Source organism: Oncorhynchus mykiss, chromosome 16, assembly GCF_057628025.1.
Source record: "Oncorhynchus mykiss isolate SJ-2025 chromosome 16, ASM5762802v1, whole genome shotgun sequence".
Classification (NCBI taxonomy): Eukaryota; Metazoa; Chordata; class Actinopteri; order Salmoniformes; family Salmonidae; genus Oncorhynchus; species Oncorhynchus mykiss.
The window spans coordinates 12,024,194-12,052,142 of NC_143037.1; the positions used below are offsets into that span (position 1 = coordinate 12,024,194).

Here is a 27,949-nt window from a genome sequence, read left to right on the forward strand (position 1 = left end):
GCCCAACCCCTGTCCGGATGTGGACGTGGCAGACAGCCACGACACTTCCGGTGCGAATGTCTGTTTGGAGAGAAACCAGAGAAAGGATTAGCAGAACATCAATCTCGGGAAGTCATCGCTTTGAAGTATTGACGGCCAAAGGGCTTCGGAACTGGTTCTGAACAAGAAACTGCTTGGCTAACTTGTTATTTTACCCAGTTGGAGGTGGGTTGTCGATTTGTACCGTGGTGCAGTGTGTGACATTCCTTGAAAGAAAACATAGGATTGGGATTCCGTGGTGGTGCTAACTAGTTACTGAACCAGACCTCTCTAACGCCCAGAATGCTCCAATTCAAACTCATTCAACAGCCCTTTAAGCGTTATGTCAAATAATACTATCGTAACTTACTCTCGTTACGGCCGGTATGTACTTAAAAATAAATAAAGTATAAGAAAAATATTTAAAATGCCTCTGTTGTTTGTACATTTTTGTTTCACGTTGGACCTTTTTTGGAAGTACATACCGTGATTAAATTTAGATGGTTGCTCAGCAAAACTCCATATTTGCTGATCAACGAACGTATTTTGACATGACAACGCTTGTAGAGATTGTAGAGTTTGAATGTGAGCTTTCTGGACGTTAGAGCCAGAGGTCTGGTTCTTCTAACTACATGCTAATTTAACTAGCTATATAGCTAAAAGGATAGCCACAGCTGATTCTTATTTCCACGATTAAAACTAGTGTGTAATTTAGGCCCAAACTCTCAACTAGCTGACAAAGGTTAGTGCTTTTAAGTTTCGACTGAAGACTCCGTGTATAGAAACAAATATGGTTGATTCTCTGCCTGGTCTGGACCGTGAATAATCGTTTAGCTAGCTAGGTCAAATGCGACATTGGTTGCTGAGGTTAGCTAACCGACCGCGCTTGCTACTCTTGCCTGGCTAACCACAAATACCTCTGCTGCGTTGTTCTTTGAAGTGTTCAATATGCTCTCGTGGGCTGTATTGACCAAGTAATCTAAGCATTATGAACTAGAATCAGTTTCTAAACAGATTTAGCTAGCTAATTAGATAGCCAGTCGTGATGTTACAGTTTTTTTTTTTTTGCCAAAGCCGCTACGGCAAAAATGGGTCTTTCAACAGGCCTGTCACGCTAATAGATACACGGATCCAATGGTATTGTATTTCTAACCGTGGCAACTACTACTTTGAATTATTGAAAGAGCTGCGTTGGATAAACCCGTGTTTGTCATAAGATAATATTGCTACATCAGCTAACAAGCCAGCCAATCAATTATTATTCAATCAATTATTTCAATATCATGGTCCAGTCTTTCTTGTGACTATCGGTGCCTTTAAACCTGCTCGTTTAACCTTTTAGGAAAGACATGTTGTAAGTGAATGAATGCTCAATAGCCAGTTACTCTCAGCTACTAGTATGCGAACAGTCTTGTTGACAAGTAACGTTAGTTAGGCCTACTTTCAGTGTTCAGAGGACAGGACACTACAGTATAGACTAACTCTGTGATTGTATGACTGCCTGTCAGCCTAGCACATGACGTTTGATTGAGCAGTATGGTTCAACAAGGTCTGATTGATCAGAGGTTGGTCCTACTTGTGTTGTATATAGGTAGGGTTACGTTGGTGGCTCACAAAGAAGTTGGGTGTGTTTAAAAGAAAATTAAGTGGGGAAACGTCATCCTCCTGTTTGCCAAACTCAATACCATGTCAGGTCTGTTGTAGGATAATTAACCCTTTACGCTCGTACCTGTATCCGGTTTGAAAATGGCAGAAAATTGGCCTAAATTGGAATTACATTAACATGCTAAAGTACATAATGTCAGCTCACCGTCTCTGCTTCACAGCTCTGTATGGGTTTAGTCTGTTAGACGATCTGAACATGAGCACCTCATGCGACAAGAAGTTACCTCATCCCTCCTGCTAATTGGTCAACTTTTGCAAATGTTGTCTGAGTGAGGGAAATGCTGTAAATTTAAGAGGCCTCAATGTATTTTGAAAGATGACCATTGAGGATTATCACTACAGCTTTGATTTCATACAAGCAAACCAAACACCCGTAAGTCCAAATGTGCTCTTCACATTTCCATATCATAAACCTTGTGTAATATACAATATTAATGTTTACGATCACTGTTTGATGTACAGTTACAAGATGGCATGGCTTTATACCCTGGGTGGTCCAGAACAGAATGAGTCTGTTGTATTGTGGAGAAAATGTTCCACGAACCACACATCTGAATGCACTCATGACTCCATTCTATGCGCACCCAAATGACCATCTGCTTCACTTAATTGCCTTATGAAAGCCTAACACTGTAAGATCGTATATTATAATTTAGCTAGTCATGTTGGCAATTGAACACACTTTCAAATCATGCCCACCTGAACCCGATCGTGATTTATAATGGACCGTTTTTGGATTGTGTGATCAACAGTAATTGTGTAAATACTGGGAATGAGTGATGTTCCAAACAAAAACAATGACAAGTGTTCCTTAATGGCACAGCTAGGAGAGCGCAAAAAAACACCTTGTAGTTGAAGATAATTATTTTTAGACATAAAAGTGCATTGAAATTACTTGGGATCTGTGCACACTTTGGAGAGATGTGTGTGGCCACTTGGAGACACCAGTTAGACCTCTCTCTCAAACCTTTGTCATTTTTTTGGTCCTATGTTGCAACTACCCCAAATTTTCCAGGAATAATGAGTGTATCCGGAGTTTTCAGGGTTTGTTATCAACAAATGCGGCAAAAAGTACGATAAATGTAAAATGCACAAAATCAACAGTGTAATGTTTGGATTGTCAGTTGAACTGTAGTCATCTTTAGTCTAATTTCCCCATTATCTCCACTCTTCCCCTTTAATTGCTACCATGGTTATTCATATGCTTTCCATATTTCTTCCGTAAGAAACATTTAAGTTTAGCCCTATCCATATTGGCCAATTCACATGAGCTAAAGGCCGGGCCAAGTGTGTACTGAGGTGTATTGTGAAGGTGTGGTCAAGACAAACAATACACAGAGCTGATATAGGTGTGTTTCAAACTGTGTCACAGGAAATATGACTCAGCTATTATAGACATGCACTACCGGTCAAAAGTTTTAGAACACCTACTCATTCAAGGCTTTTTCTTTATTTTTGCTATTTTTTACATTGTAGAATAATAAGTGAAGACCTAAACTATGAAATAACACATGGAATAATGTCGTAACCAAAAACAAGTCTAAATGTATTTGAGATTCTTCAAGTAGCCACCCTTTGCCTTGATGACAGCTTTGAACACTTGGAGTTCTCTCAAACATCTTCACCTAGAATGCTTTTCCAACAGTCTTGAAATTTTCCGGATTGACTGACCTTTATGTCTTAAAGTAATGATGGACTATAGTTTCTCTTTGCTTATTTGAGCTGTTCTTGACATAATATGGACTTAACCCTATTTGGTAAAAGACCATCTTCTGTATACCTACCTTGTCACAACTGATTGGCTCAAATGCATTAAGAAGGAAAGACATTGCACAAATTAACTTTTAACAAGGCACACCTGTTAATTGAAATGCATTCCAGGTGACTACCTCATGAAGCTGGTTGAGAGAATGCCAAGAGTGTGCAAAGCTGTCAAGGCAAAGGGTGGCTACTTTGAAGAATCTCAATCTTGATTTAACACTTTTTTTTGGTTACGACATGATTCCATATGTTATTTCATAGTTTTGATGTCTTCACTATTAATCTATGATGTAGAAAATAGTAAAATAAAAACCCTTGAATAAGTAGGTTTTCTGACACTTTTGACCGGAAGCTGTAGCTGGCCACCGGCTATATCATCTCATGTTACTGTAACTCCAAGCCGTCCAGCACATTGACTAGGTTTGAGACTGCGGGTGTGAAGCTAAACAGGACCATGGGCTGCATCTCAAAACTCTAGTGCTTTTTCTCTCCTCTGCGCTGATCGATCAAACAAATGATGAGCAAAATAAATATGGTGGATGCCCTCTTGGAATTCTCTCTCAGCTTTCCAGATTGTCTACATCAGCATTGATGGAGACCAGATGACTATTGAGATGCAGCAGCCCATGTCTGAGGTGTTCGCTGCAGTCTTGCAGTACAATACGGACTCCATTACACAGCTGCTGGCCTGGTTGTGCTGAGTGGGCATGTATTCTCTCTAGAACCAGGGGAACGCAGCCCGGTAGGGTGACCTTAGTGGGTTACTACATCAACCTGCTCACACTCTTTTCACAGTGACTCATTTTTTATTCGTTTTATTTTTTATTTCACCTTTATTTAACCAGGTAGGCTAGTTGAGAACAGGTTCTCATCGTTTACAACTGCGACCTGGCCAAGATAAAGCAAAGCAATGCAACAAACAGGAACACATAGTTACACATGGAATAAACAAACACAGTCAATAATACAATAGAAAAAGTCTATATACAATATATGCCAAAGAGGTAGGACAAGGGAGGTAAGGCAATAAATAGGCCATAGTGGCTAAATAATTACAATATACCAATTAAACACTGGAGTGATAGATGTGCAGAAGATTAGTGTGCAAGTGGAAATACGGGGGTGCAAATGAGCAAAATAAATAACAGTATGGGGATGAGGTAGTTGGATGGGCTGTTTACAGATGCACTATGTGCAGGTGCTGTGATCTGTGAGCTGCTCTGACAGCTGGTGCTTAAAGTTAGTGAGGGAGATATGAGTCTCAGCTTCAGTGATTTTTGCTGTTTGTTCCAGTCATTGGCAGCAGAGAACTGGAAGGAAAGGTGGGCCAAAGGAGGATTTGGCTTTGGGGGTGACCAGTGAAATATACCTGCTGGAGTGTGTGCTATGGGTTGGTGCTATGGTGACCAGTGAGCTGAAATAAGGCGGGGCTTTACCTAGAAAATACTTGTAGATGACCTGGAGCCAGTGGGTTTGCTGACAAATATGAAGCGAGGGCCAGCCAACGAGAGTATACAGGTCGCAGTTATGGGTAGTATATGGGGCTTTGGTGACAAAACGGATGGCACTGTGATTGACTGCATCCAATTTGCTGAGTACAGTGTTGGAGGCTATTTTGTAAATGATATCGCCGAAGTCTAGGATCGGTAGGGTAGTCAGTTTTACGAGGGTATGTTTGGCAGCATGAGTGAAGGATGCTTTTTGCAAAATAGGAAGCCGATTCTAGATGTAATTTTGGATTGGAGATGCTTAATGCGAGTCTGGAAGGAGTTTGCAGTCTAACCAGACACCTAGGTATTTATAGTTGTCCACATATTCTAAGTCCGAACCGTCCAGAGTAGTGATGCTAGATGGGCAGGCAGGTGTGGGCAGCGATTGGTTGAAGAGCATGCATTTACTTTTACTTGCATTTAAGAGCAGTTGGAGGCCACGGAAGGAGAGCTGTATGGCATTGAAGTTCGTCTGGAGGTTAGTTAATACAGTGTCCAAAGAAGGGCCAGAGGTATACAGAATGGTATCGTCTGCATAGAGGTGGATCAGAGAATCACCAGCCGAAAGAGCGACATCATTGATGTATACAGAGAAGAGAGTCAGCCCGAGGATTGAACCCTGTGGCACCCACATAGACTGCCAGAGGTCTGGACAACAGGCCCTCCGATTTGACACACTGAACTCTGTCTGAGAAGTAGTTGGTGAACCAGGCGAGGCAGTCATTTGAGAAACCAAGGCTGTTGAGTCTGCCGATAAGAATGTGGTGATTGACCGAGTCGAAAGCCATGGCCAGGTTGATGAATACAGCTGCACAGTATTGTCTCTTATCAATGGCGGGTATGATATCGTTTAGAACCTTGAGCGTGGCTGAGGTGCACCCATGACCAGCTCGGAACCAAGATTGCATAGCGGAGAAGGTACGGTGGGATTCGAAATGGTTGGTGATCTGTTTGTTAACTTGGCTTTCGAAGACTTTAGAGGGGCAGGATGGATGTGGGTCTATAACAGTTTGGGTCCAAGGTGTCACCCCCTTTGAAGAGGGGGATGACCTCGGCAGCTTTCCAATCTTTGGGGATCTCAGACAATACGAAAGAGGTTGAATCGGCTAATAATAGGGGTTGCGACAATTTCGGCGGGTAATTTTAGAAAGAGAGGCTCCAGATTGTCTAGCCTGGCTAATTTGTAGGGGTCCAGATTTTGCAGTTCTTTCAGAACATCAGCTATCTGGATTTGGGTGAAGGAGAAATGGGGAGGCTTGGGCAAGTTGCTGTGGGGGGAGCAGGGCTGTTGGTAGGGGTAGCCAGGTGGAAAGCATGGCCAGCCATAGAAAAATGCTTATTGAAATTCTCAATTATTGCGGCTTTATCGATGGTGACAGTGTTTCCTTGCCTCAGTGCAGTGGGCAGCTGGGAGGAGGTGCTCTTACGCTCCATGGACTTTAGTGTCCCAGAACTATTTGGAGTTTGTGCTACAGGATGCAAATTTCTGTTTAAAAAAGCTAGCCTTTGCTTTCCTATGTGCCTGTGTATATATGTTCCTAACTTCCCTGAAAAGTTGCATATCGTGGGGGCAATTCGATGCTAATGCAGTACGCCACAGGATGTTTTTGTGCTTGTCATGGACAGTCACGTCTTGAGTGAACCAAGGGCTATATCTGTTCCTGGTTCTACATTTTTGAATGGGGCATGCTTATTTAAGGTGGTGAGGAAGGCACTTTTAAAGAATAACCAGGCAACCTTTACTGACGGAATGAGGTCAATATTCTTACAGGATACCCGGGCCAGGTCGATTAGAAAGGCCTGCTCGCTGAAGTGTTTTAAGGAGCGTTTGACAGTGATGAGGTGTGGTCGTTTGACCGCAGACTAATTAAGGAAGCAGGCAATGAGTCAGTGATCGCTGAGATCCTGGTTGAAGACAGCAGAGGTGTATTTGGAGGGCAGGTTGGTTAGGATGATATCTATGAGGGTGCCCGTGTTTACGGATTTGGGGTTGTACCTGGTAGGTTCATTTGATAATTTGTGTGAGATTGAGGGCATCTAGCTTAGATTGCAGAATGGCCGGGGTGTTAAGCATGTCCCAGTTTGTCATCTAACAGCACAATCTCTGAAGATAGATGGAGGGCAATCAATTCACATATGGTGTCCAGGGCACAGCTGGGGGCAGAGGGTGGTCTATAGCAAGCGGCAACGGTGAGAGACTTGTTTCTGGAAAGGTGGATTTTTAAAAATAGAAGCTCATATTGTTTTGGTACAAACCTGGATAGTAAGACAGGCTATCTCTGCAGTAGATTGCAACTCCGCCAGTTCTATCTTGTCGGAAAATGTTATAGTTAGGGATGGAAATGTCAGGGTTTTTGGTGGTCTTCCTAAGCAAGGATTCAGACACGGCTAGGACATCCGTGTTGGCAGTGTGCTAAGGCAGTGAATAAAAAAAAACTTAGGGAGGAGGCTTCTAATGTTAACATGCATGAAACCATTCTTCTCTCAGCTCTGATAGCAAGGGCTCACTTCCAACTACAGGGAGTCTTACCCTAATGAAGCAGGGCAGTCCCGTGTGGCTCAACGCTGACCTCTTTTGCAAGGAGCACCTGCGCCTAATTTTAAATGTAGACGAACAAAAAAATTCAGGAACACAATGAAAAATATTTGACATAATAAAGATAGAATCCTTAATTTCTCTTGACTCACTGGTGCGCCTAAATAAAAATTATAATTCCGACAGCTAAATATTTAGGCAAATATGCAAGTAAAATAATGGCACTGTAGAGCCCTACACCTGGAATGTCAAAACATTAATGCTGTTGGCCCAGTCCTAGTACTTACTGTCAGGGCAGTGAAGTTGATATAGAAATCAACCCCTGCCTCTGGAGTTAAATGCATGTTAACTTCTCCCAGCTCTAGGTATGAATTGAGGATGAATGTGAACCAGCAGCCTCCCATGGCATCTCCGTACGGCCAGCCCCAGCCTGGCTACGGCCAGCCTAGCTACGCTCCCTTGGGAGGCGGTTACCCCGGCCCCTATGGACCCTACAGCGGCCCCGCTACAGCCTACCAGCCTGGGGCTCCACAAGGTACGTCTGTCCCTCTTTCCCTAACCTTATCCCTCTGGTTCGCTTCTTCCCTCTTGCTTCTTCTTCCTGTCTGTTTATGTTCTTCCCAAAAGCTAGCTTGCCTTCTGCAAAGTAGAGTCTCTGTGCCTGTTTACTCATTGCCTTTCCTGTGTGTCTCTGTGTGAGAGAGAAAGGGAACTAAAACCTGTTTGGATGTATTTGATTGGAGCAGTGTGAATGCTTGTATGTGTTCCTCCTCGCCCGTCTTTCAGCATTTCTTTTCCTCAGTACATGGTGTCTGCCTCTTCTTGTCTTTCAGGTTATTCTACCTATGCCAGCTTTCCCTCTAAGGCTGTGCCAGCTAACCCAGTCTCTGACCTGCCCTCTCCTCTTGACTTGGGTAACTGCTTCCTCTTGGCTCCTCCCACCTACATGCTTCTACAGCCTGCTGGTCATGTGTCTGAGAGCAATGGTTCTCATGAACCGCTTAAAGTTCCAAATCTAAGATGTAGCTTTTTCACATGACTTTACCTGCAAGGTATGCAACATACCAACGTATACGGTATACCGTCCAACCTTACCTTAGGATGACTAACTTTACCAACGTATACGGTATACCGTCCAACCTTACCTTAGGATGACTAACTTTACCAACGTATACGGTATACCGTCCAACCTTACCTTAGGATGACTAACTTTACCAACGTATACAGTATACCGCCCAACCTTACCTTAGGATGACTAACTTTACCAACGTATACGGTATACCACCCAACCTTACCTTAGGATGACTAACTTTACCAATGTGGTTTTTTTTGGCAGGAAATAATCCTCCATTTAACATTATTGCGTTGATGATGTAACATTCATCATAGGTGATGATGTAACTTCAAGAATGCATCCGCTGTGTTTCAAACCTGTGGTCATTGCAGGCAGGTGCCTAACAGCCTCCCTCTCTCTCAGGATCTGCCAGGGGCCCCCCTCCAGTCTCCACCAACCAGGCCTACTCCCAGTATGCCCAGGGAGACATTCAGAATGGGCCCCCACCTATGGATCACTCTATGGCTCAGCCAGCTCACAGGTCAGACAACACACGTGAAGAGTATCCAGTAGACAGCGGTTGTGGGTGTGTGTCCAGATGTTTGTGTGTGTACTCAGTTGTTTTTGTGTACGTGTGTCCAGGCCGCCAGTGTGTCAGCCATATAGCCACGGTGCTATGAACTTGTCGGGGCCACACCCTTCTTACCCCCAGCAGTACGGGGTGCAGCCCTCCATGCAACAGATGACCAATCAGATGTCAGGGATGCAGGTCGGGTCAGGTCCCCTCACCTCTGCCGGGCCGGGATATGGTAAGAAATTATTTCGAATTAATCAACTGACGAATTTCATGCCGAACTTTGCATCCTACTAAACACAACTCTAGTTACCGATTCTTGCTGAATTTAATGTTCTCTGCTCTTTCACCAGCTCCACCTCCCAGCTCCGAGCCTCCAATCAGTGCTGCCTACTCCGCTGCAGCCCCTCCCTCCTATACACAAGCTCCTCACCCAGTGTCTGGTGCCCCCTCCCAGCCTCCCCCTCCCAGTGAGCCTGCAGCCCCCCAACCTTACTATGATGGCCCTCCTCCCTCTCAACAAAAACCCTTCCCCTCCTCCGCCCCCCCTCCCTCCCAACCCTTCCCCTCCTCCTCTCCATACTCGGGCCCTCCCCCTTCCAGCCAACCTCGGGCCCCTGCAGTCTCTCGACAACAGTCCTTCCCACCTGGCCCCCCTCCCCCTGTGCAGCAAACCTTTCCCAACTCTGCTCCTCCTCCAGTCTCCCAGGCCTTGTACTCTGGCCCCCCTCCCTCCTCCCAACCTGGCCCTTTCCCACCTACCTTTGCATCCCCTGCCCAGTACCCTGCCGCCCAGCCCCCGTCCCAACCCGGGCCCCCTCACTTCCACTCTGGCCCCCCTCCCCAATGCCCCATGCCACCCCCCTCCATGTCCCAGCAGCAGGCCAACCCCCTTCCCCCTGGCCCCATGCAGCAGCCTCCTCAGCCAGGCATGCAGGGAGGATACCCAACCCAGCAGAATGGTGAGTCCACCATGGTCAAACCCCTGTACCACTTCTACCAGACCGCTGGCTTGCTTTTGACAACAAAATGTTGTCTTGGTAGGTCCACCATTTTCTAGCCAATAAACCAGAAGAGTTTCTAATAGATGGATAAATATTTTTCTCCCTAGGTGCGTTTGGGCAGCCCAGAGGCCCCCAGCCCGGCTATGCAGGCCCGCAGTATCCTGGGCAACAGAACTACGGCGCAGGCCCTGCCCCCACCCCTGCCCCTACACAGAAGAGACTGGACCCTGACTCCATCCCCAGCCCAGTAAGACACACGCACTCTCCCCATCCTGCTAACACACAAACACTTTGTCCTGTATGTATTAGTGTGTTGGTGATAATGATGTTAGATATTGTACCGTGTGTGTGTGTGTTTTTGTTTAACTATCCTTGTGGGTACCAGCAGTCCTCACAAGGATTGTAAAACAAGGAAAAGTGGGTACATCTTGCCGGTCCCTATGAGTAAAAATGCTATTTTGGGGAGGGGGTTTACGGAAAATAGGATTTTGGATGAGAATAAATTCTTTCAAGGATAGCAATACAAAACTGCATGTCTGTCTTAACAGTGTAACCCAGTCCAAGTTGAGCATGTGCTTCAGACTGATGATCTGCTGGCCTTCTCTCTGATCACTGACTAATCTAGAACCAATAATCCCAGTCTGGACAATCAGTCAGGGATTTAATAATCCTGCTACAGAGTTATTTTCATCCTCTTGTCTCTTTGTCCCGTTTTTTTTTTATTTTGGTTTGTTTAATTTGATGATTTGCTGGACAAAACTCTGTTGTGAATGTAAAGCAAGCGTCTGAGCTGCCGGCTGTGCAGAAATTCAGACATAGAATAGACCCAGATGCTATCCCCAGTCCAGTAAGTCTCCTGTTTACCTTGTAACCCCTATGCCCTACCCTGTAAATCATTATCCTCCTGTCTACACCTAACCCAATGCCCTACCCCGTAAATCATTATCCTCCTGTCTACACCTAACCCCTATGCCCTACCCCGTAAATCATTATCCTCCTGTCTACACCTAACCCCTATGCCCTACCCCGTAAATCATTATCCTCCTGTCTACACCTAACCCAATGCCCTACCCCGTAAATCTTTATCCTCCTGTCTACACCCTAACCCCTATGCCCTACCCCGTAAACCATTATCCCCCTGTCTATACCCTAACCCCCATGCCATACCCCTTAACCCATGATCTCTGTCTGCACCCTAACCCCTACATGCTAACGCCTCTGCTATACCCCTTAACCAATCATCCATGTCTGCACTCTATGCCCTAATCCCTTACCCCAGCCCAGCGATCGTCTGTGTCCTCTCCGCTTCACAAACTGCTACACCCGAACCTTTGAACCCTGACCCCTTGATCAGTGTTTCCGCAGCAATCATTTAGCTGTGGCGCTGCTCAACGTCAAAATCATTGCTGCCACCGTCTCAAAATATGGAACATGAAAAAGTATTTCTGCTGAAGCATACTTTATAGATGCTGGAACATTCCGCATTGACCTTTCCTCTGCAAACAAAACGATATACAATAGAGATCAGATAACCCCGTAGTAGAATATTTGATCTGTTCACTGAGTTGGCTTGTGTGTTCTATGCGAGATAAATATTCCTCTCGAAGGCGTATTGAAGTGCCATAGGGAGGGAAACATACATTCTGACAAGCAGTCAATGCACAACAATTCTTGCAATCGTGGGAAAAACTGAAGTTTACATTTTAATTTTTTTTCACCTTTATTTAACCAGGTAGGCTAGCTGAGAACAAGTTCTCATTTACAACTGCGACCTGGCCAAGATAAAGCAAAGCAGTGTGATACAAACAACACAGAGTTACACATGGAATAAACAAACACACAGTCAATAATCCAATAGAGAAAGTCTATATACAATGTGTGCAAATGAGGTAGGATAAGGGAGGTGAGGCGATAAATAGGCCATAGTTGCGAAATAATTACAGTATGGCAAAAACATTGGAGTGATTGATGTGCAGAAGATCAGTGTGCAAGTAGCGGTACTGGGGTGCAAAGGAGCAAAATAAATAACAGTATGGGGATGAGGTAGTTGGATGGGCTATTTACAGATGCTGTGATCTGTGAGCTGCTCTGACAGCTGGTGCTTAAAGTTAGTGAGGGAGATATGAGTCTCCAGTTTCAGTGATTTTTGCAGTTTGTTCCAGTCATTGGCAGCAGAGAACTGGAAGGAAAGGTGGCCAAAGGAGGATTTGGCTTTGGGGGGTGACCAGTGAAATATACCTGCTGGAGCATGTGCTATGGGTGGGTGCTACTATGGTGACCAGTGAACTGGGATAAGGCGGGGCTTTACCTAGCAAAGACTTGTAGAGGACCTGGAGCCAGTGGGTTTGGTGACGGATATGAGGCGAGGGCCAGCCAATGAGAGCATACAGGTCTCAGTGGTGGGTAGTATATGGGGCTTTGGTGACAAAACAGATGGCACTGTGATTGACTGCATCCAATTTGCTGAGTCGAGTGTTGGAGACTATTTTGTAGATGACATCGCCGAAGTCAAGGATCCTTAGTCAGTTTTACAAGGGTATGTGTGGCAGCATGAGTTAAGGATGCTTTGTTGTGAAATAGGAAGCTGATTCTAAATTACATTTTGGATTGGAGATGCTTATTGTGAGTCTGGAAGGGGAGTTTACAGTCTAACCAGACACGTGGGTATTTGTAGTTGTCCACATATTCTAAGTCAGAGCCGTCCAGAGTTATGATGCTGGATGGGCGGGCAGGTGTGGGCAGCGATCGGTTGAAGAGCATGCATTTAGTTTTACTTGCATTTAAGAGCAGTTGGAAGCCATGAAAGGAGAGTTGTATGGCATTGAAGCTCGTCTGGAGGTTAGTTAACACAGTGTCCAAAGAAGGGCCAGAAGTATACAGCATGGTGTCGTTTGCGTAGAGGTGGATCAGAGAATCACCAGCAGCAAGAGCGACATCTTTGATGTATTCAGAGAAAAGAGTCGGCCCGAGAATTGAACCCTGTGGCACCCCCATAGACTCCCAGAGGTCCGGACAACAGGCCCTCCGATTTGACACACTGAACTCTGTCTGAGAAGTAGTTGGTGAACCAGGCGAGGCAGTCATTTGAGAAACCAAGGCTGTTGAGTCTGCCGATAAGAATGTGGTGATTGACCGAGTCGAAAGCCTTGGCCAGGTCGATGAATACAGCTGCACAGTATTTTCTCTTATCGATGGCGGTTATGATATCGTTTAGGACCTTGAGCGTGGCTGAGGTGCACCCATGACCAGCTCTGAAGCCAGATTGCATAGCGGAGAAGGTACGGTGGGATTCGAAATGGTCGGTGATCTGTTTGTTAAATTGGCTTCCGAAGACCTTAGATAGGCAGTGTAGAGTAGATCTAGGTCTATAGCAGTTTGGGTCTAGAGTGTCTCCCCCTTTTGAAGAGGGGGATGACCGCGGCAGCTTTCCAATCTTTGGGGATCTCAGACAATTTGAGAGGTTGAACAGGCTAGTAATAAGGGTTGCGACAATTTCGGCGGATAATTTTAGAAATAGAGGGTCCAGATTGTCTATCCCGGCTGAATTGCCGGGGTCCAGATTTTGTATCTCTTTCAGAACATCAGCTATCTGGATTTGGGTGAAGGAGAAATGGGGAGGCTTGGTCAAGTTGCTAATGGTCTTCGTTAAAGAGGGGGATCTTCCCAGCTTTCCAGTCCTACTTTATTTATTTTTAACCTCCTAAATAGCACAAACAGCACCAATTTTTATGCCCAGAGTTTGTAGCAGTGGCATGGTTAAGCATGTTACCGCTCCACAACAGGCTGTGACTGCATAGGGGGATAAATGTAACACGGGTCAATTGTATCATAACTTGAGGTAAAACCCCACCTTATTTTCATCCATTTTGGAGTAGAAATTAGATTTTTTTCAAGTCACCAGAAGTGAGCTTCTCAGTCCTAGTTTTTTTCCCAGAGGAAACACTGCCCCGACCCTCTGGAGCCCACCTTTGCCTCTGGGGATCGACCATGCTCACTGTGCTGATACCCTTCCCCCCCACCACCACCACCACCTCGCATGCCAGCCTGCAGTATCTCATTCACGACTCACCCACAATTCCTTGCATTGTGACATTTGTCCACGATCATTCTACATTTGTTTTCCTTAGTGGTTTTGGTGTGTTGTGCACTGTATTCTACAGTGTTGCTGTGCCATTGTGTTAGTATTATGGGATTTAGGGCTGCACGATATGGGCAAAACATAGTATTGCAATTTGACTTGCTATATACAGTGCATTCGGAAAGTATTCAGACCCCTTGACTTTTTCTGCATTTTGTTATGTTACAGCCTTATTCTAAAATGGATTACATTTTTTTTTAAATCCTCATCAATCTTCACACTACCCCCATAATGACAACTTGAAAACAGGTACAAATATTTACAGTATTCAGACCCTTTGCTTTGAGACTTGAAATTCAGTTCAGGTGCATCCTGTTTCCATTGATCATCCTAGATGTTTCTACAACTTGATTGGAGTTCACCTGTGGTAAATTCAATTGATTGCACAATTGATTGTCTATATAAGGTCCCACAGTTGACAGTGCATGTCAGAGCAAAAACCAAGCCATGAGGTCGAAGGAATTGTCCGTAGAGCTCCGAGACCGGATTGTGGCGCGGCACAGATCTTGCGAAGGGTACTAATTCATGTCTGCAGCATTGAAGGTCCCCAAGAACACAGTGGCCTCCTTCATTCTTAAATGGAAGAAGTTTGGAACCACCACTTCCTAGTCTGAGCAATCAGGGGAGAAGAGCTTTGGTCAGGGAGGTAACCAAGAATACGATGGTCTCTCTACCGATGTAAATGTGTTGTTTCAGTTTTTGCTTTGTCATTCTTGATGGGAAAAAAACTATTGAATCAATTTTAGAACAAGGCTGTAACGTAACAAAATGTGGATCCTTTCCGTATGCGCTGTACATCAAAACACAAACTGTTTGAATCATAGACATGTATAATCATTTGTATTAAGAATCCGCATCGTTGTTGTTTGGAACAATCTGACAGCGTCTGCGCAGCCGTGAGAGTAGAGGCAGAGCGCCGTTTCAAATTACTGCTTCCGTTATAGATCTCTTGCGATGTTAATATTGCGACTTTTGACGTAAAATTCCGTTAATTACGCAGCCCTATTATGGGATGGCATCGCTGTTTTTATTTTCTTACTCTCTCTGCATGCGTTTTCTTCGCTCCTCTATCGTATTGACGTTAGTGTGTCTGTAAAACTGCCGTTCTGTCTGTATTACAGATCCAGGTGATTGAGGACGACCGGGCCAACAAGAGCAGTGAGCCGTTCACCACGGGGGTCAAAGGTCAGACTCCGCCACTTGTCACCACCAACTTCCAGGTGAAAGACCAAGGCAACGCCAGTCCGCGGTTCGTCCGCTGTACAGCCTACAACATACCCTGCACGGCCGACATGGCCAAACAGTCCCAGGTCCCCCTGGCAGCCGTAATCAAACCTCTAGCCATGTTGCCCCCCGACGAGGTGAGACATACACACACACACACCACACCGCGATCTCCTCTGGTCTTCTCATCACATTCACGCTCTCCTTTTATTGTTGTGTTAACATTTCTCTGAGCTTAACAACCCTGTTGTCTCTCAGACCCGTCCATACGTGGTGGACCATGGGGAGGCCGGTCCAATCCGCTGTAACCGCTGCAAGGCCTACATGTGTCCCTACATGCAGTTCATCGAGGGCGGACGCCGCTTCCAGTGTGGCTTCTGCAGCTGCGTCACAGACGGTGTGTGTGTGTGCAGGAAGATATTGTGTTAGTGTGGTATCGTTATTGTAGGTTATAACACGGTCTAAGTATATCCATCCATCCACAGTGCCTCCCCACTACTTCCAGCATCTGGACCACACAGGGAAGAGGGTGGACTGCTGCGACCGGCCAGAGCTCTCTCTGGGCAGCTACGAGTTTGTGGCCACCGTCGACTACTGTAAGGTAGGTGACTACTGTGTTTTTCTGAGAGACTGGAGGCCTGTAGCGTTGCTCCATTTGGACCAGAAGATTTTCTCAAAGAGCAAGATGAGAGGACCAAGCTTGGCACAACACCAGAGATTCTCATGATGTAATATGCTCAATATGTCTAGTCTAAATACTAAGTTCTTCTCTCTCAGAACAATAAGCTCCCCCAGCCCCCGTCGTTCATCTTCTTCATCGATGTGTCTTACAACGCCGTGAAGAGTGGCATGGTTAACATCGTCTGTCAGGAGCTCAAGACTCTACTGGACTACCTGCCCAGGTACACACACACACACTGCCTGCCTGCCCAGACACACACACACTGCCTGCCTGCCCAGACACACACACACTGCCTGCCTGCCCAGACACACACACACTGCCTGCCTGCCCAGACACACACACACACTGCCTGCCTGCCCAGACACACACACACTGCCTGCCTGCCCAGACACACACACACACTGCCTGCCTGCCCAGACACACACACACACTGCCTGCCTGCCAAGGAACACACACACACTGACTGCCCAGGTAGACACACACACGTACACCAGTGAATTAATAACATTTTGTGTCTTGTCCCTCCAGGGAGAATCCAGAGGCAGACTCGGTGGTGCGTGTGGGTTTTGTAACCTACAACAAGGTGTTGCACTTCTACAACGTCAAGTCCAGCCTGGCCCAGCCCCAGATGATGGTGGTCAGTGACGTCAGTGACATGTTCCTCCCTCTGCTCGACGGCTTCCTGGTCAACGTCAACGACAGCCGGGTGGTCATCGAGAGGTATGTACACACACACACACACACCAGATCTCCAGACTAACATTTCCGCGGGTGCATCTATGTTTTTCAGTTGGTGGCACCAGCCCATGATTTGGTCACAGCTATTTTGTTCTTGCGCTATCACGCGATAGAGAACGTATGTAAATATAATAAGGATTTTCAAGGTGAGGAGAAGAGCAGTCAATCAATGTCCATCTGGTCTAATACAAGTTGCAACAGGGAGACGCTTCCAGAACAGAAGCAGAGAAAATGTGTAACTCTGCTTCTCTAAGAAGGTCCTTCTATTCTAATCTCACAGCACCGACGTTCTGTCAACACCAGCTGCTACAGAATACAGTAACCGTGTCCTCTGTCCATGTACCTTCAGTCCAGCGTCAGTCGCTATCAACAGATATGTGAACAATCCATAACATTCAGTATCATGTCTAGTTACCATCAACCCAGACCCAATGAGTCCCAAATAGAGCCGGGAAATCCTGTGTATTACATAAAGGGAAAATATTGCTCTTAACTGAATATGTCTTAAATATTACAGCTCTAATAATAATTTTAGTCTAATAGACTACTGAGATGGCATTCAAGAAATAACTTGTTTTCATCTATCACCGTGCTTCTACACCTGCATTGCTTGCTGTTTGGGGTTTTAGGCTGGGTTTCTGTACAGCACTTTGAGATATCAGCTGATGTACGAAGGGCTATATAAATACATTTGATTTGATTTGATCTAACAAGTTGTGATGGAAAATGTTTTTATGTGCAACCTAATCCAGTGATTGTCATGAATTTCAGATTTACAAATAGATTATTTCTGTATTTACTGTTCAATGGAGATGAATTTGCCTACATCTTTATATACTAATATCATGGGCTTCTTTTGGGGGGGCTAATTCACCACCTGGTTAAGTGGAAACTCCAAACACATGACCTAGATTGCGAACTCTAAATATAAACCCAAAAACATGAGCTAGATCGCTAACTCAAAATATAATACCCACTGCTAGTATCCATAAGTTAATCTAGCAGTACATTTTATGCCCTAAAAAACTGCCCAATGATGCCGATGCATCAGTGGGCGGCAGGCTCCCCTCCCACAGTGGGCGGCAGGCTCCCCTCCCACAGTGGGCGGCAGGCTCCCCTCCCACAGTGGGCGGCAGGCTCCCCTCCCACAGTGGGCGGCTGCAGGGCGTACACTTTCATTACAGGAATCATCAGGATAATGTACTTTACTGATTGGTGGGTTTTGATTGAGGTGACCATGTAGAAAAATTAAATACAGCCAAGTCAAAGGGTCGCAAAATGTCTAAATGGCCGCGGTGCCCTAATATACAGACATTTACATCCATCACTTATATTACAGCAGAAGTCTCATCTGTCCAGGCTTCTCAACTGTTTCTGTTGCAGAGAATCATTGTGTGTGTGTCAGTTTGCTAGACCAGATTCCGGAGATGTTTGCAGACACCAGGGAGACTGAGACGGTGTTTGGACCAGTCATCCAGGCAGGACTGGAGGCACTGAAGGCTGCAGACTGTGCCGGGAAGCTGTTTTTGTTCCACTCCAGTCTGCCCATCGCTGAGGCTCCTGGGAAACTGAAGAACAGAGAGGACAAGAAACTGGTGGGAACAGACAAGGAGAAGGTACACACACACATACACACACACACAGGGACAAGGTAAACTGATATGGCTACTCAGCGTGGCAGACACAACACAGAGGGAGGATGTGTTCTCTCTGCTATTGGTTGGGCAGTTAATGACTGTCAATGTGTCTCCCTCCTCTTCCCCCCCCAGTCTCTGTTCCAGCCCCAGTCTGGTTTCTATAGTAACCTGTCTAAGGAGTGTGTAGCACAGGGCTGCTGTGTGGACCTCTTCCTGTTCCCCAACCAGTACGTCGACGTGGCAACGCTTGGCGTGGTGCCCGTCTCCACTGGCGGCTCAGTCTACAAATACACCTACTTCCAGGTAAACACACACATTTATACACACACTGGTGCTGATCCAAACCCCATCCACCCTTCTCCTGTTATCTGCCTTCACTCACTCTGTATATGTGTCAGGCTGAGATGGACCGCGAGCGGTTCCTGAATGATCTGCGACGAGACGTTCAGAAGCCGATGGGCTTTGACGCTGTCATGAGGGTCCGAACGAGCACAGGTAGGTGTTTCGCTCTCACACACACTACACCTAGTGTTAAATAGTTTTCCAGTGCCATCATAACCTCCTCCCTCTCTCCTCCAGGTATCAGAGCGACAGATTTCTTTGGCTCGTTCTTCATGAGCAACACGACAGACGTGGAGCTGGCAGGACTGGACTGTGACAAGACTGTCACCGTGGAATTCCGCCATGACGACAAGCTCAGCGAGGACACCGGGGCACTCATGCAGTGCGCGGTGTTGTACACCAGCTGTAGTGGTCAGCGGCGTCTGAGGGTCCACAACATGGCGGTCAACTGCTGCTCCCAGCTCGCCGACCTCTACCGGAACTGTGAGACGGACACAATCATCAACTTCTTCTCCAAGTATGGTAGGAGTCACACGTTGTCTATCCAACTATCTCCCTGTTCCCCTCTCTATACAGTGCCTTGCAAAAGTATTCATCCCCCTTGGTGTTTTTTCTATTTTGTTGCATTACAACCTGTAATTTCAATGGATTTTTATTTGGATTTCATGTAATGGACATACACAAAATAGTCCAAATTGGTGAAGGGAAATGACAAAAATATCTTGTTTCAAAAAATAAAAAACATGTAAAACTCAAGTGCCACCTGCATATGTATTCACCTCCTTTGCTATGAAGCCCCTAAATAAGATCTGGTGCAACCAATTACCTTCAGAAGTCATAAAAGGAGTTAAAGTCCACCTGTACGCAATCTAAGTGTCACATGATCTCCGTGTGTATATATACACCTGTTCTGAAAGGCCCAGAGTCTGCAATAATAACACTAAGCAAGGGGAACCACCAAGCAAGTGGTACCATGACGACCAAGGAGCTCTCCAAACAGGTCAGGGACAAAGTTGTGGAGAAGTACAGATCAGAGTTGGGTTATAAAAAATATCAGAAACTTTGAACATCCCACGGAGTGCCCTTAAGAGCAGACCCCGAGAGACTTGCAGCTGTAATTGCTGCAAAAGGTGGCTCTACAAAGTATTGACTTTGGGGGGTGAATAGATGTGCACGCTCAAGTTTTCTGTCTTATTTCTTGTTTGTTTCACAAAAAAATATATTTTTCATCTTCAAAGTGGTAGGCATGTTATGTAAATCAAATGATACCCCCCCCCCAAAAAAAAACATTTTTATTCCAGGTTGTAAGGCAACAAAATAGGACAAATACCAAGGGGAATGTATACTTTTGCAAGGCCCTGTATGTTAGTGAAATAGTTAACTATGTTTCTGGGTTACGTTACTAAGAGAGCATGTATAAAGAACAGCAAGGGTTCACTCAACAAACAACCAATTCTACTTCAGATGTGTTATAGCAGTCTGATCAGTAGGATTTAAACTTCATGTCTGGAAATGGATACCAATGAGCTTTTTCTCTCTCTGTGTGTGTAGCGTACCGCAGCCTATTGAACACCCCGACCAAGACGGTGAGAGACACCTTGGTGAACCAGTGTGCCCAGATTCTGGCCTGCTACCGCAAGAACTGTGCCAGCCCCTCGTCTGCCGGACAGGTCAGTCACTCACACAGCCCCCCTCTTGGACAGGTCAGTGACACACGCATGATACACACACACTCACCCGCACACTAAATACTCACCACACACACACACAGTCAGTCTCAAACACGCACAAATCCCCCACACACACAACTTATACACACTCACTCAGGGGCGTCGTGCACCCATTATTTTAGAGGGGGAACAATGTACATGAGAAAGGCGTTGCCATCTGTCGTGGAGTTGGATACATTTGCATTTTTCTATCACCTGAAACTTCTTTTTCCTGCAATTTACAGCCATAATCGTTGTGCCTAGTTCTGTCAAAATGTCTGTTTTCCTGTGTATGTGTCTAAACATACCTCTCTACTTGTTCAATTGTCATTTTAATGAGGGTGTCATTCTGTTGTCAGTCACACACCTCAATGTGCTGCGCTAACATGCCTAGGATAATACATCCACATTACAACACAGTACATGGGATCATAACGCACGTTATCAAACGGGTTATTTGGATCCTGGATGTTGATTGGACGAGGAGCATTCCAAGCCGTTCTGTATTGGCCGTCACAAACACACCTATGCCTGCCAACCGTTCCATCTGAACGACCACTGCGCCTTCATCAGAATATCAGGTTCCTGTTGCTGTCCCAGTCAACTCTTGTATTGTTCTCAACTCGCCATTATTTCCCCTTGCTTCCAGCCTAGCATTTAGTTTGGTACAGCAGGGTTTAATATAAACCTCACTGTCTGCCTGTCTGCAAAAATAATGAACGACTGGGTCGTGTCTGTAGCAACATGACCAAAAGACTGTTAGCAGTTGATGTTGTTCTTTAATAACACAGACCCCGAAGCAAATCAGGAAGAGGAAAATAGGTTATTCAAATAGGACAAATCATGCTTGGAAGTAGATGGTCATTCTCCCCTGTCCCCAGTGATTCTCTTCTCAGAACAAAGGGACAGGATATACTTTATAACCCAGCCCATCATAAAACTGGGCCAATGGCCAAAGAACAAGTATCCTATTTCAGATTCAATGTATTAACAATTTGGACCAATAAGAACGTGCCACAAGTAGCTGTAAGTTCAAGACTGACATTATGTTGAACTGAACCAACTATTTCCATTGATAATTCCCTATTACAGGAAAAACACTATTTCCATTAATTCCCTATTACAGAAAAGCACTATTTCCATTGATAATTCCCTATTACAGAAAAACCACTATTTCCATTGATTCCCTATCACAGAAAAAACACTATTTCCATTAATTCCCTATTACAGAAAAGCACTATTTCCATTGATTCCCTATTACAGAAAAACCACTATTTCCATTAATTCCCTATTACAGAAAAGCACTATTTCCATTGATAATTCCCCATTACAGAAAAAACACTATTGATAATCAGTACTCTATTGACCTCTTGACCTCTGCGTTGTCTTCATCTTCAGAACATTCTTACAGGACTATCTTCTGATGGAAGAAGGAAGTTCTATCAATTCCCTTATCAAAATAACTTCTTAATGAAAATATGTCATTCATTGTTTACTTGAATATGTTTGTAACAGTTTTTTTTTTTGTGATTTTTTTAAAAGTTTTTTTTTTACCCCTTTTTCTCCCCAATTTCGTGGTATCCAATTGTTGTAGTAGCTACTATCTTGTCTCATCGCTACAACTCCCGTACGGGCTCGGGAGAGACGAAGGCTGAATGTCACGCGTCCTCCAATACACAACCCAACCAGCCGTACAGCGCGCATCCAACCCGGAAGCCAGCCGCACTAATGTGTCGGAGGCTACACCATGCACTTGGCAACCTTGGCTAGCGCGCACTGCGCCCGGCCCGCCACAGGAGTCGCTGGTGCGCGATGAGACAAGGAGATTCCTACCGACCAATCCCTCCCTAACCCGGACGACGCTAGGCCAATTGTGCGTCGCCCCATGGATCTCCCGGTCGCGGCCGGTTACGACAGAGCCTGGGCGCAAACCCAGGGACTCTGATGGCACAGCTGGCAGCTGCAGGACAGCGCCCTTAACCACTGCGCCACCCGGGAGGCCCTGTAACAGTTTTCTAAAAGCTATAAGGCACGCGAGGCAGTGCCTCTGCTATCGCGTCGGGCCGAACAACACCATTTACCTCTGACTGCATTCATGATACAGCACTGCCTCGTGTGCCTTATAGCTTAATCATCAACACAGGCACATATCGTACAGTGCCAGATTACAGTTAAACTGTCTTTTTCTGCATGTGTAAGAATATAGTACCTTCAGAAAGTATTCATGCCCCTTGACTTATTCCACATTTTGTTAAAGCCTAGAATTCAAAATGTATTAAATAATTTTTCTCACCCATCTACACACAATACCCCATAATGACAGTGAAAAAAAAAAGTTTTTAGGCATTTGAGCAAATATATTGATAATGAAATACAGAAGTCTAATTTAAATAAGTTGAGAGAGTCAATACTTTGTAGAAGCACCTTTGGCGGCGTTTACAGCTGTGAGTCTGAGCTTTTCACACCTGGATTGTACAATATCTGCCTATTTATTATTCTCTAAATTCTTCAAGCTCTGTCAAATTGGTTGTTGATCACTGCTAGACAACCGTTTTCAGGTCTTGACAAAGATTTAAGTCAACTGTAACTCAGCCACTCAGGAACATTTTAATGTCATCTTGGTAAGCAACACCAGTGTATATTTGGCCTTGTGTTTTAGGTTATTGTCCTTCTGAAAGGTGAATTCATCTCCCAGTGTCTGGTGGAAAGCAGACTGAACCGGGTTTTCCTCTAGGATTTGTTCCTGTGTTTAGCCCTGTTTTCATCCTGAAAAACTAACTCCTCATTCCTTAACGATTACAAACATTCCCATAGCATGATGCAGCCACGACTATGCTTGAACATGTGGAGAGTGGTACTCAGTAATACAGTGCCTTGCGAAAGTATTCGGCCCCCTTGAACTTTGCGACCTTTTGCCACATTTCAGGCTTCAAACATAAAGATATAAAACTGTATTTTTTTGTGAAGAATCAACAACAAGTGACACAACTTTTTCCTCTTGAGTAGAAAGTGTTAACAGGATGCATGTTTTTGAATGTTTTTATTCTGTACAGGCTTCATTCTTTTCACTCTTGTCAATTAGGTTAAAATTGTGGAGTAACTAGAATGTTCTTGATCCGTCCTCAGTTTTCTCCTATCACAGCCATTGAACCCTGAAACTGTTTTAATGTCACCATTGAGCGGTTTCCTCCAGCCACCCGGACATCTACCAATAGGCATTGTAAGACCTCCCTAGTGTTTGGTTACATATGTGTCTGAAATTCACTGCTCGACTGAGGGACTTTATATACTGAACACAAATATAAAAGCAACATGTAAAGTGTTGGTCCTGTGTTTAAAGAAATAAAATATCCCAGAAATGTTCCACAGAAAGCTTATTTCTCAATTTTGTGCACAATTTATTATTATTTTTTTACATTTTTCACATTTCTACTTTACCGACATAATCCATGGGGCGGCAGGGTAGCCCAGTGGTTAGAGCATTGGACTAGTAACCGAAAGGTTGCAAGTTTGAATCCCCGAGCTAACAAGAAGGTACAAATCTGTCGTTCTGCCCCTGAACAGGCAGTTAACCCACTGTTCCTAGGCCGTTCCTAGGCAGTCATTGAAAATAAGAATTTGTTCTTAACTGACTTGCCTAGTTAAATAAAGGTAAATAAAAAATCCACCTAACAGGTGTGCCATATCAAGAAGCTGATTAAACAGCATGATCATTACGTAAGTACACCTTGTGCTGGGGACAATAAAAGGCCACTCTAAAATGTGCAGTTCTGTCACGCAACACAGTGCCACAGATGTCTCAAGTTTTGAGGGAGTGCACATTTGACATACTGGGTGCAGGAATGTCCACCAGAACTGTTGCCAGAGAAATTCACAGCTACTCCAACGTTGTTTGAGAGAATTTGGCAGTACAACCAACCGACCTCAACCGCAGACCACGTGTAACCACGCCAGCCCAGGGCCTCCACATCCGGCTTCTTCACCTGCGGGATCGTCTGAGTCCAGCCACCCGGACAGCTGATGAGACAGGAGTATTTCTGTCTGTAATAAAGCCCCTGAGTTTTTTCTCACATTCTGATTGGCTGGGCCTGGCTCCCCTGTGGGTGGGCCTATGCCCACCACAGGCTGCGCCCCTGCACAGTCATGTGAAATTCATAGATTAAGGTCTAGTTCATTTATTTCAATTGACTGATTTCCTTATTTGAACTGTAACTCAGTAAAATCTTTGAAATTGTTGTGTCTTGTTTTATATTTTTGTTCAGTATAGATAATTATGTGTGGGGTACAGAGAAAATCAAAAATCATGTGGAACACTATTGTGGCAAATCTCAATTGAATCCGTTTTAAATTCAGGTTGTAACACAACAAAATGTGTAACAAGTCACGTGGTGTGAATACTTTCTGAAGGGTACTGTATATCAAGTGAATTTACAAACATACCCCCTGACTTCCAGCAGCTAAAATCAAATGAAATGCCGTGTGTGCCACTCTATACTCTTTTTATTCCTCCACTGACAATACGGTCTGCACAGTCTCTGGTGCGCTCACTTGAGGGCTGGGGTGCTTTTTGTCTGATCCAGTCAGTGTGCCCCCTGTGCAAAATACCACTAACAGAAATTTTTATAAATAATTCTGATTAATCATGAGCTTAAAAACAAAGTTTAGTAATTAATTTACCATCTGAAAATGTTAACAAGACAAATCTGAGTGGGGCATGACGCTGCTACACACACTCATACCCTTCCCCCTCCTCTGTCCTCTCTCCTCCTGTAGCTGATCCTACCAGAGTGTATGAAGCTGCTGCCGGTCTATTTGAACTGTGTGTTGAAGAGCGACGTGCTGCAACCGGGAGCTGACGTCTCAGTAGACGACAGAGCCTACCTCAGACAGCTACTCAGCTGTATGGACGTATCAGAGAGCCACGTCTTCTTCTATCCCCGCCTACTTCCCCTGGTGAGACACACGCTTCTCGCTCTTCACTTCAATCAGCCTCATTTTGAATGACAAAGCATGAGCAAACATGTAAGACCATATTACATCAATGTTAAATCATATATTCCAATCTCTTTCCATCCCAGGTGAAGTTGGATGGAGGGTCGTTGCCAATGGCAGTGCGTAACTCGGAGGAGCGCCTGTCAAAGGGTGGAGTCTACCTCCTGGAGACGGGGCTCTACCTCTTCCTGTGGGTGGGAGCCAATGCCCAGCAGGAGCTGCTCAGCAACATCTTCGGCACGCCCACCTTCAGCCAGATAGACCCCAACATGGTGAGACACACACACCTCTCAACTTCATACAAATCATCTTCCTGCCTCTGAGAATGTGTGTGTCAGCAATCTCCTAAATGCGTGCGTTGCGTTCCAGACGAGTCTGCCTGAGCTGGACAACCCGTTCTCCCAGAGACTCAGAGAGATCATCGACTCCTTCAGATCCCAACGATCACGATACATGAAGGTCACTTCACTACCTCTCTCGTTCTTTGTATCTTTCAATCTCTATATGTCTCTGTGTTGTAGTTAGAGTATAATGTGTGTTAACATCTCTCTCTGCTTGTCTCTAGTTGATGGTGGTGAAGCAGGAGGACAAGGCGGAGCTCATCTTTAAACACTTCCTATGCGAGGACAAAAGTGCCAGCGGAGGAGCTTCCTACGTCGACTTCCTGTGTCACATGCACAAGGAAATCCGCCAGCTGCTCAGCTAGGACCCTTGACCTCTGATTCTTCAACCCTGACCCTGTCGCCCCTCCGAAGCGCTTTCTTTTATTTACCTAATAAACTGAACTCCTCTCCCTCTGTCAGCGAGAGGCCAGAGACATATACACAGCCTCGTGGCAGATTCCATGTGACTCTAAACTATTCCAAACGTCAAGCTCTAAAACAACTGAAGCTAATCCACTGGCCAACGGAGAGTGTGTGTGTGTGAGGGAGAGCACTGCTGTGGATTTGTACTAGGTGTTCTGTCTAGCACTGAAGCCCGTTGTAGCTGTACCCCCCCCCCCCCCCCCCCCCCGGCCTGTGGTAGAAACACCCAGTAGAACTAAGGAAGATGGCACAAACTAGACAGAAATAAATGCTGTTTTCCATCTCTAGAATTATTTTTCTATTTGTCTTTATTCTCACTTCCTCCTATATGTTGTGTGTGTGCTCCTCTGTGACTTTTAGAAACACTACTAAGGCAATAGGAGAGAGGGGGCAGGAGTATATAGAGAGAATCTGTGGTGATAGAGGTTCATCTCCCAATTTAAATGTCTATGCATTGAATCATCCAGACTGGTGAGGGGTTTGAACTTTCACTTCTGACATTCTCACAGGGTCAACCAGCGTTGGGTCCCACAATGGCTCACACAGGCACACAGTACAGACGATTTGGTGGAGGTGTGTGTGTGTGTGTGTGTGTGTCATGTTTTTACTAATGTGTGCATCTGATAAGAGACCATTCTGACAATGATTCCTGCCTGTATTTGTCCTGTCTGTGGGGGAGGGAGTTACTGGCAGTGCTTCTCAATATTGAGGTCAGTCAGAGAATAACGGAGTCATGTTCAGGAGGTACGAAACTGGAGAAACTATTTGAAACAAGGAAGTACGTTTCTTTTTTTTCTTCTTTTCGTAGCAGAACGTTTTGCTATGTTGTCCCTTGCTGAACACGACCCTATGCTCCAAATACAGCTGTTGTCACCCTAAGGACTGTGCTGTAGCACCTCAGTTCAGAGTTAGATATATAACCTGTACAGAATTAAAGCCTCCATTTTAAAAACCTGTCTCAAATGCTGTGGTTTGTTGGTCCAAATCAGTCGCTGCCACTCCCCCTCACACACACACATGCTTGGTTCAAAAGCACTCCTGGGGTTTTTTTAACGTCTATTTCTGAAGGCAGATCATGGTGAATTTCTCTACAGAGGAAAAGAGGGGTCTGCTGATAGGTGCACACTGAATAATTTTCATTTCTGATTGTGTTTATTTTCTTGTCTTTACCACTGATTTTGTGTTGCCCTCTACCCTCAACCCGTCTCTATTGAATGGCCCTTCTTTCTGACTGGGATTTTAAGTTTCCCTTTTCTTTGGTTTTGTATTTGTCATTGCCTCCTGGACTCCTTAATAAAGTTATTGTTGAATCACAATGCCATGCTCCTCCCATCCCTGTACTTATTGGCTTGTTGGTACTACGATTACAGTAGACTATATGCGTCAGCATGCTTCCCAGATAAACATTTTGTTTTTCTTGAGGCAAGTTGAAGTCGGTAGCCGAATACGCCCCTTCGTCGGTGATTGGTCAAAAGTAGGGAAAGTCTAAAGTGGCGCAGTGGTCTTGCAGCACCAGCTGTGCCACCAGAGACCCTGGGTTCGCGCCCAGGCTCTGTCGCAGCCGGCCGCGACTGATTTG

General features: G+C 45.2%; 1 protein-coding gene across 4 annotated transcripts; it reads left to right on the forward strand.

Moving 5' to 3' along the window:
- Positions 1-27,686, forward strand: LOC110492833 (protein transport protein Sec24C). 4 transcript variants are annotated; one of them, XM_036946160.2, is made up of 21 exons: positions 1-204; positions 7,830-8,005; positions 8,304-8,384; positions 8,948-9,065; positions 9,167-9,333; positions 9,452-10,060; positions 10,210-10,349; positions 15,362-15,601; positions 15,723-15,861; positions 15,950-16,065; positions 16,242-16,366; positions 16,675-16,866; positions 18,290-18,500; positions 18,654-18,824; positions 18,920-19,016; positions 19,101-19,385; positions 20,415-20,533; positions 25,346-25,525; positions 25,651-25,836; positions 25,934-26,023; positions 26,130-27,686. In XM_036946160.2, the coding sequence occupies exons 2-21, from the start codon at positions 7,849-7,851 to the stop codon at positions 26,268-26,270; spliced, it is 3,564 nt and encodes a 1,187-aa protein (XP_036802055.2). In that variant the 5' UTR covers positions 1-204; positions 7,830-7,848; the 3' UTR covers positions 26,271-27,686. The 4 variants fall into 4 exon arrangements, with proteins under 4 accessions (XP_036802055.2, XP_036802056.2, XP_036802057.2 ...); XM_036946159.2 differs by having other exon boundaries at positions 20-204; positions 20,415-20,566; XM_036946161.2 differs by lacking the exon at positions 8,304-8,384 and having other exon boundaries at positions 20,415-20,566.
- Positions 27,687-27,949: the final 263 nt, after the last annotated feature.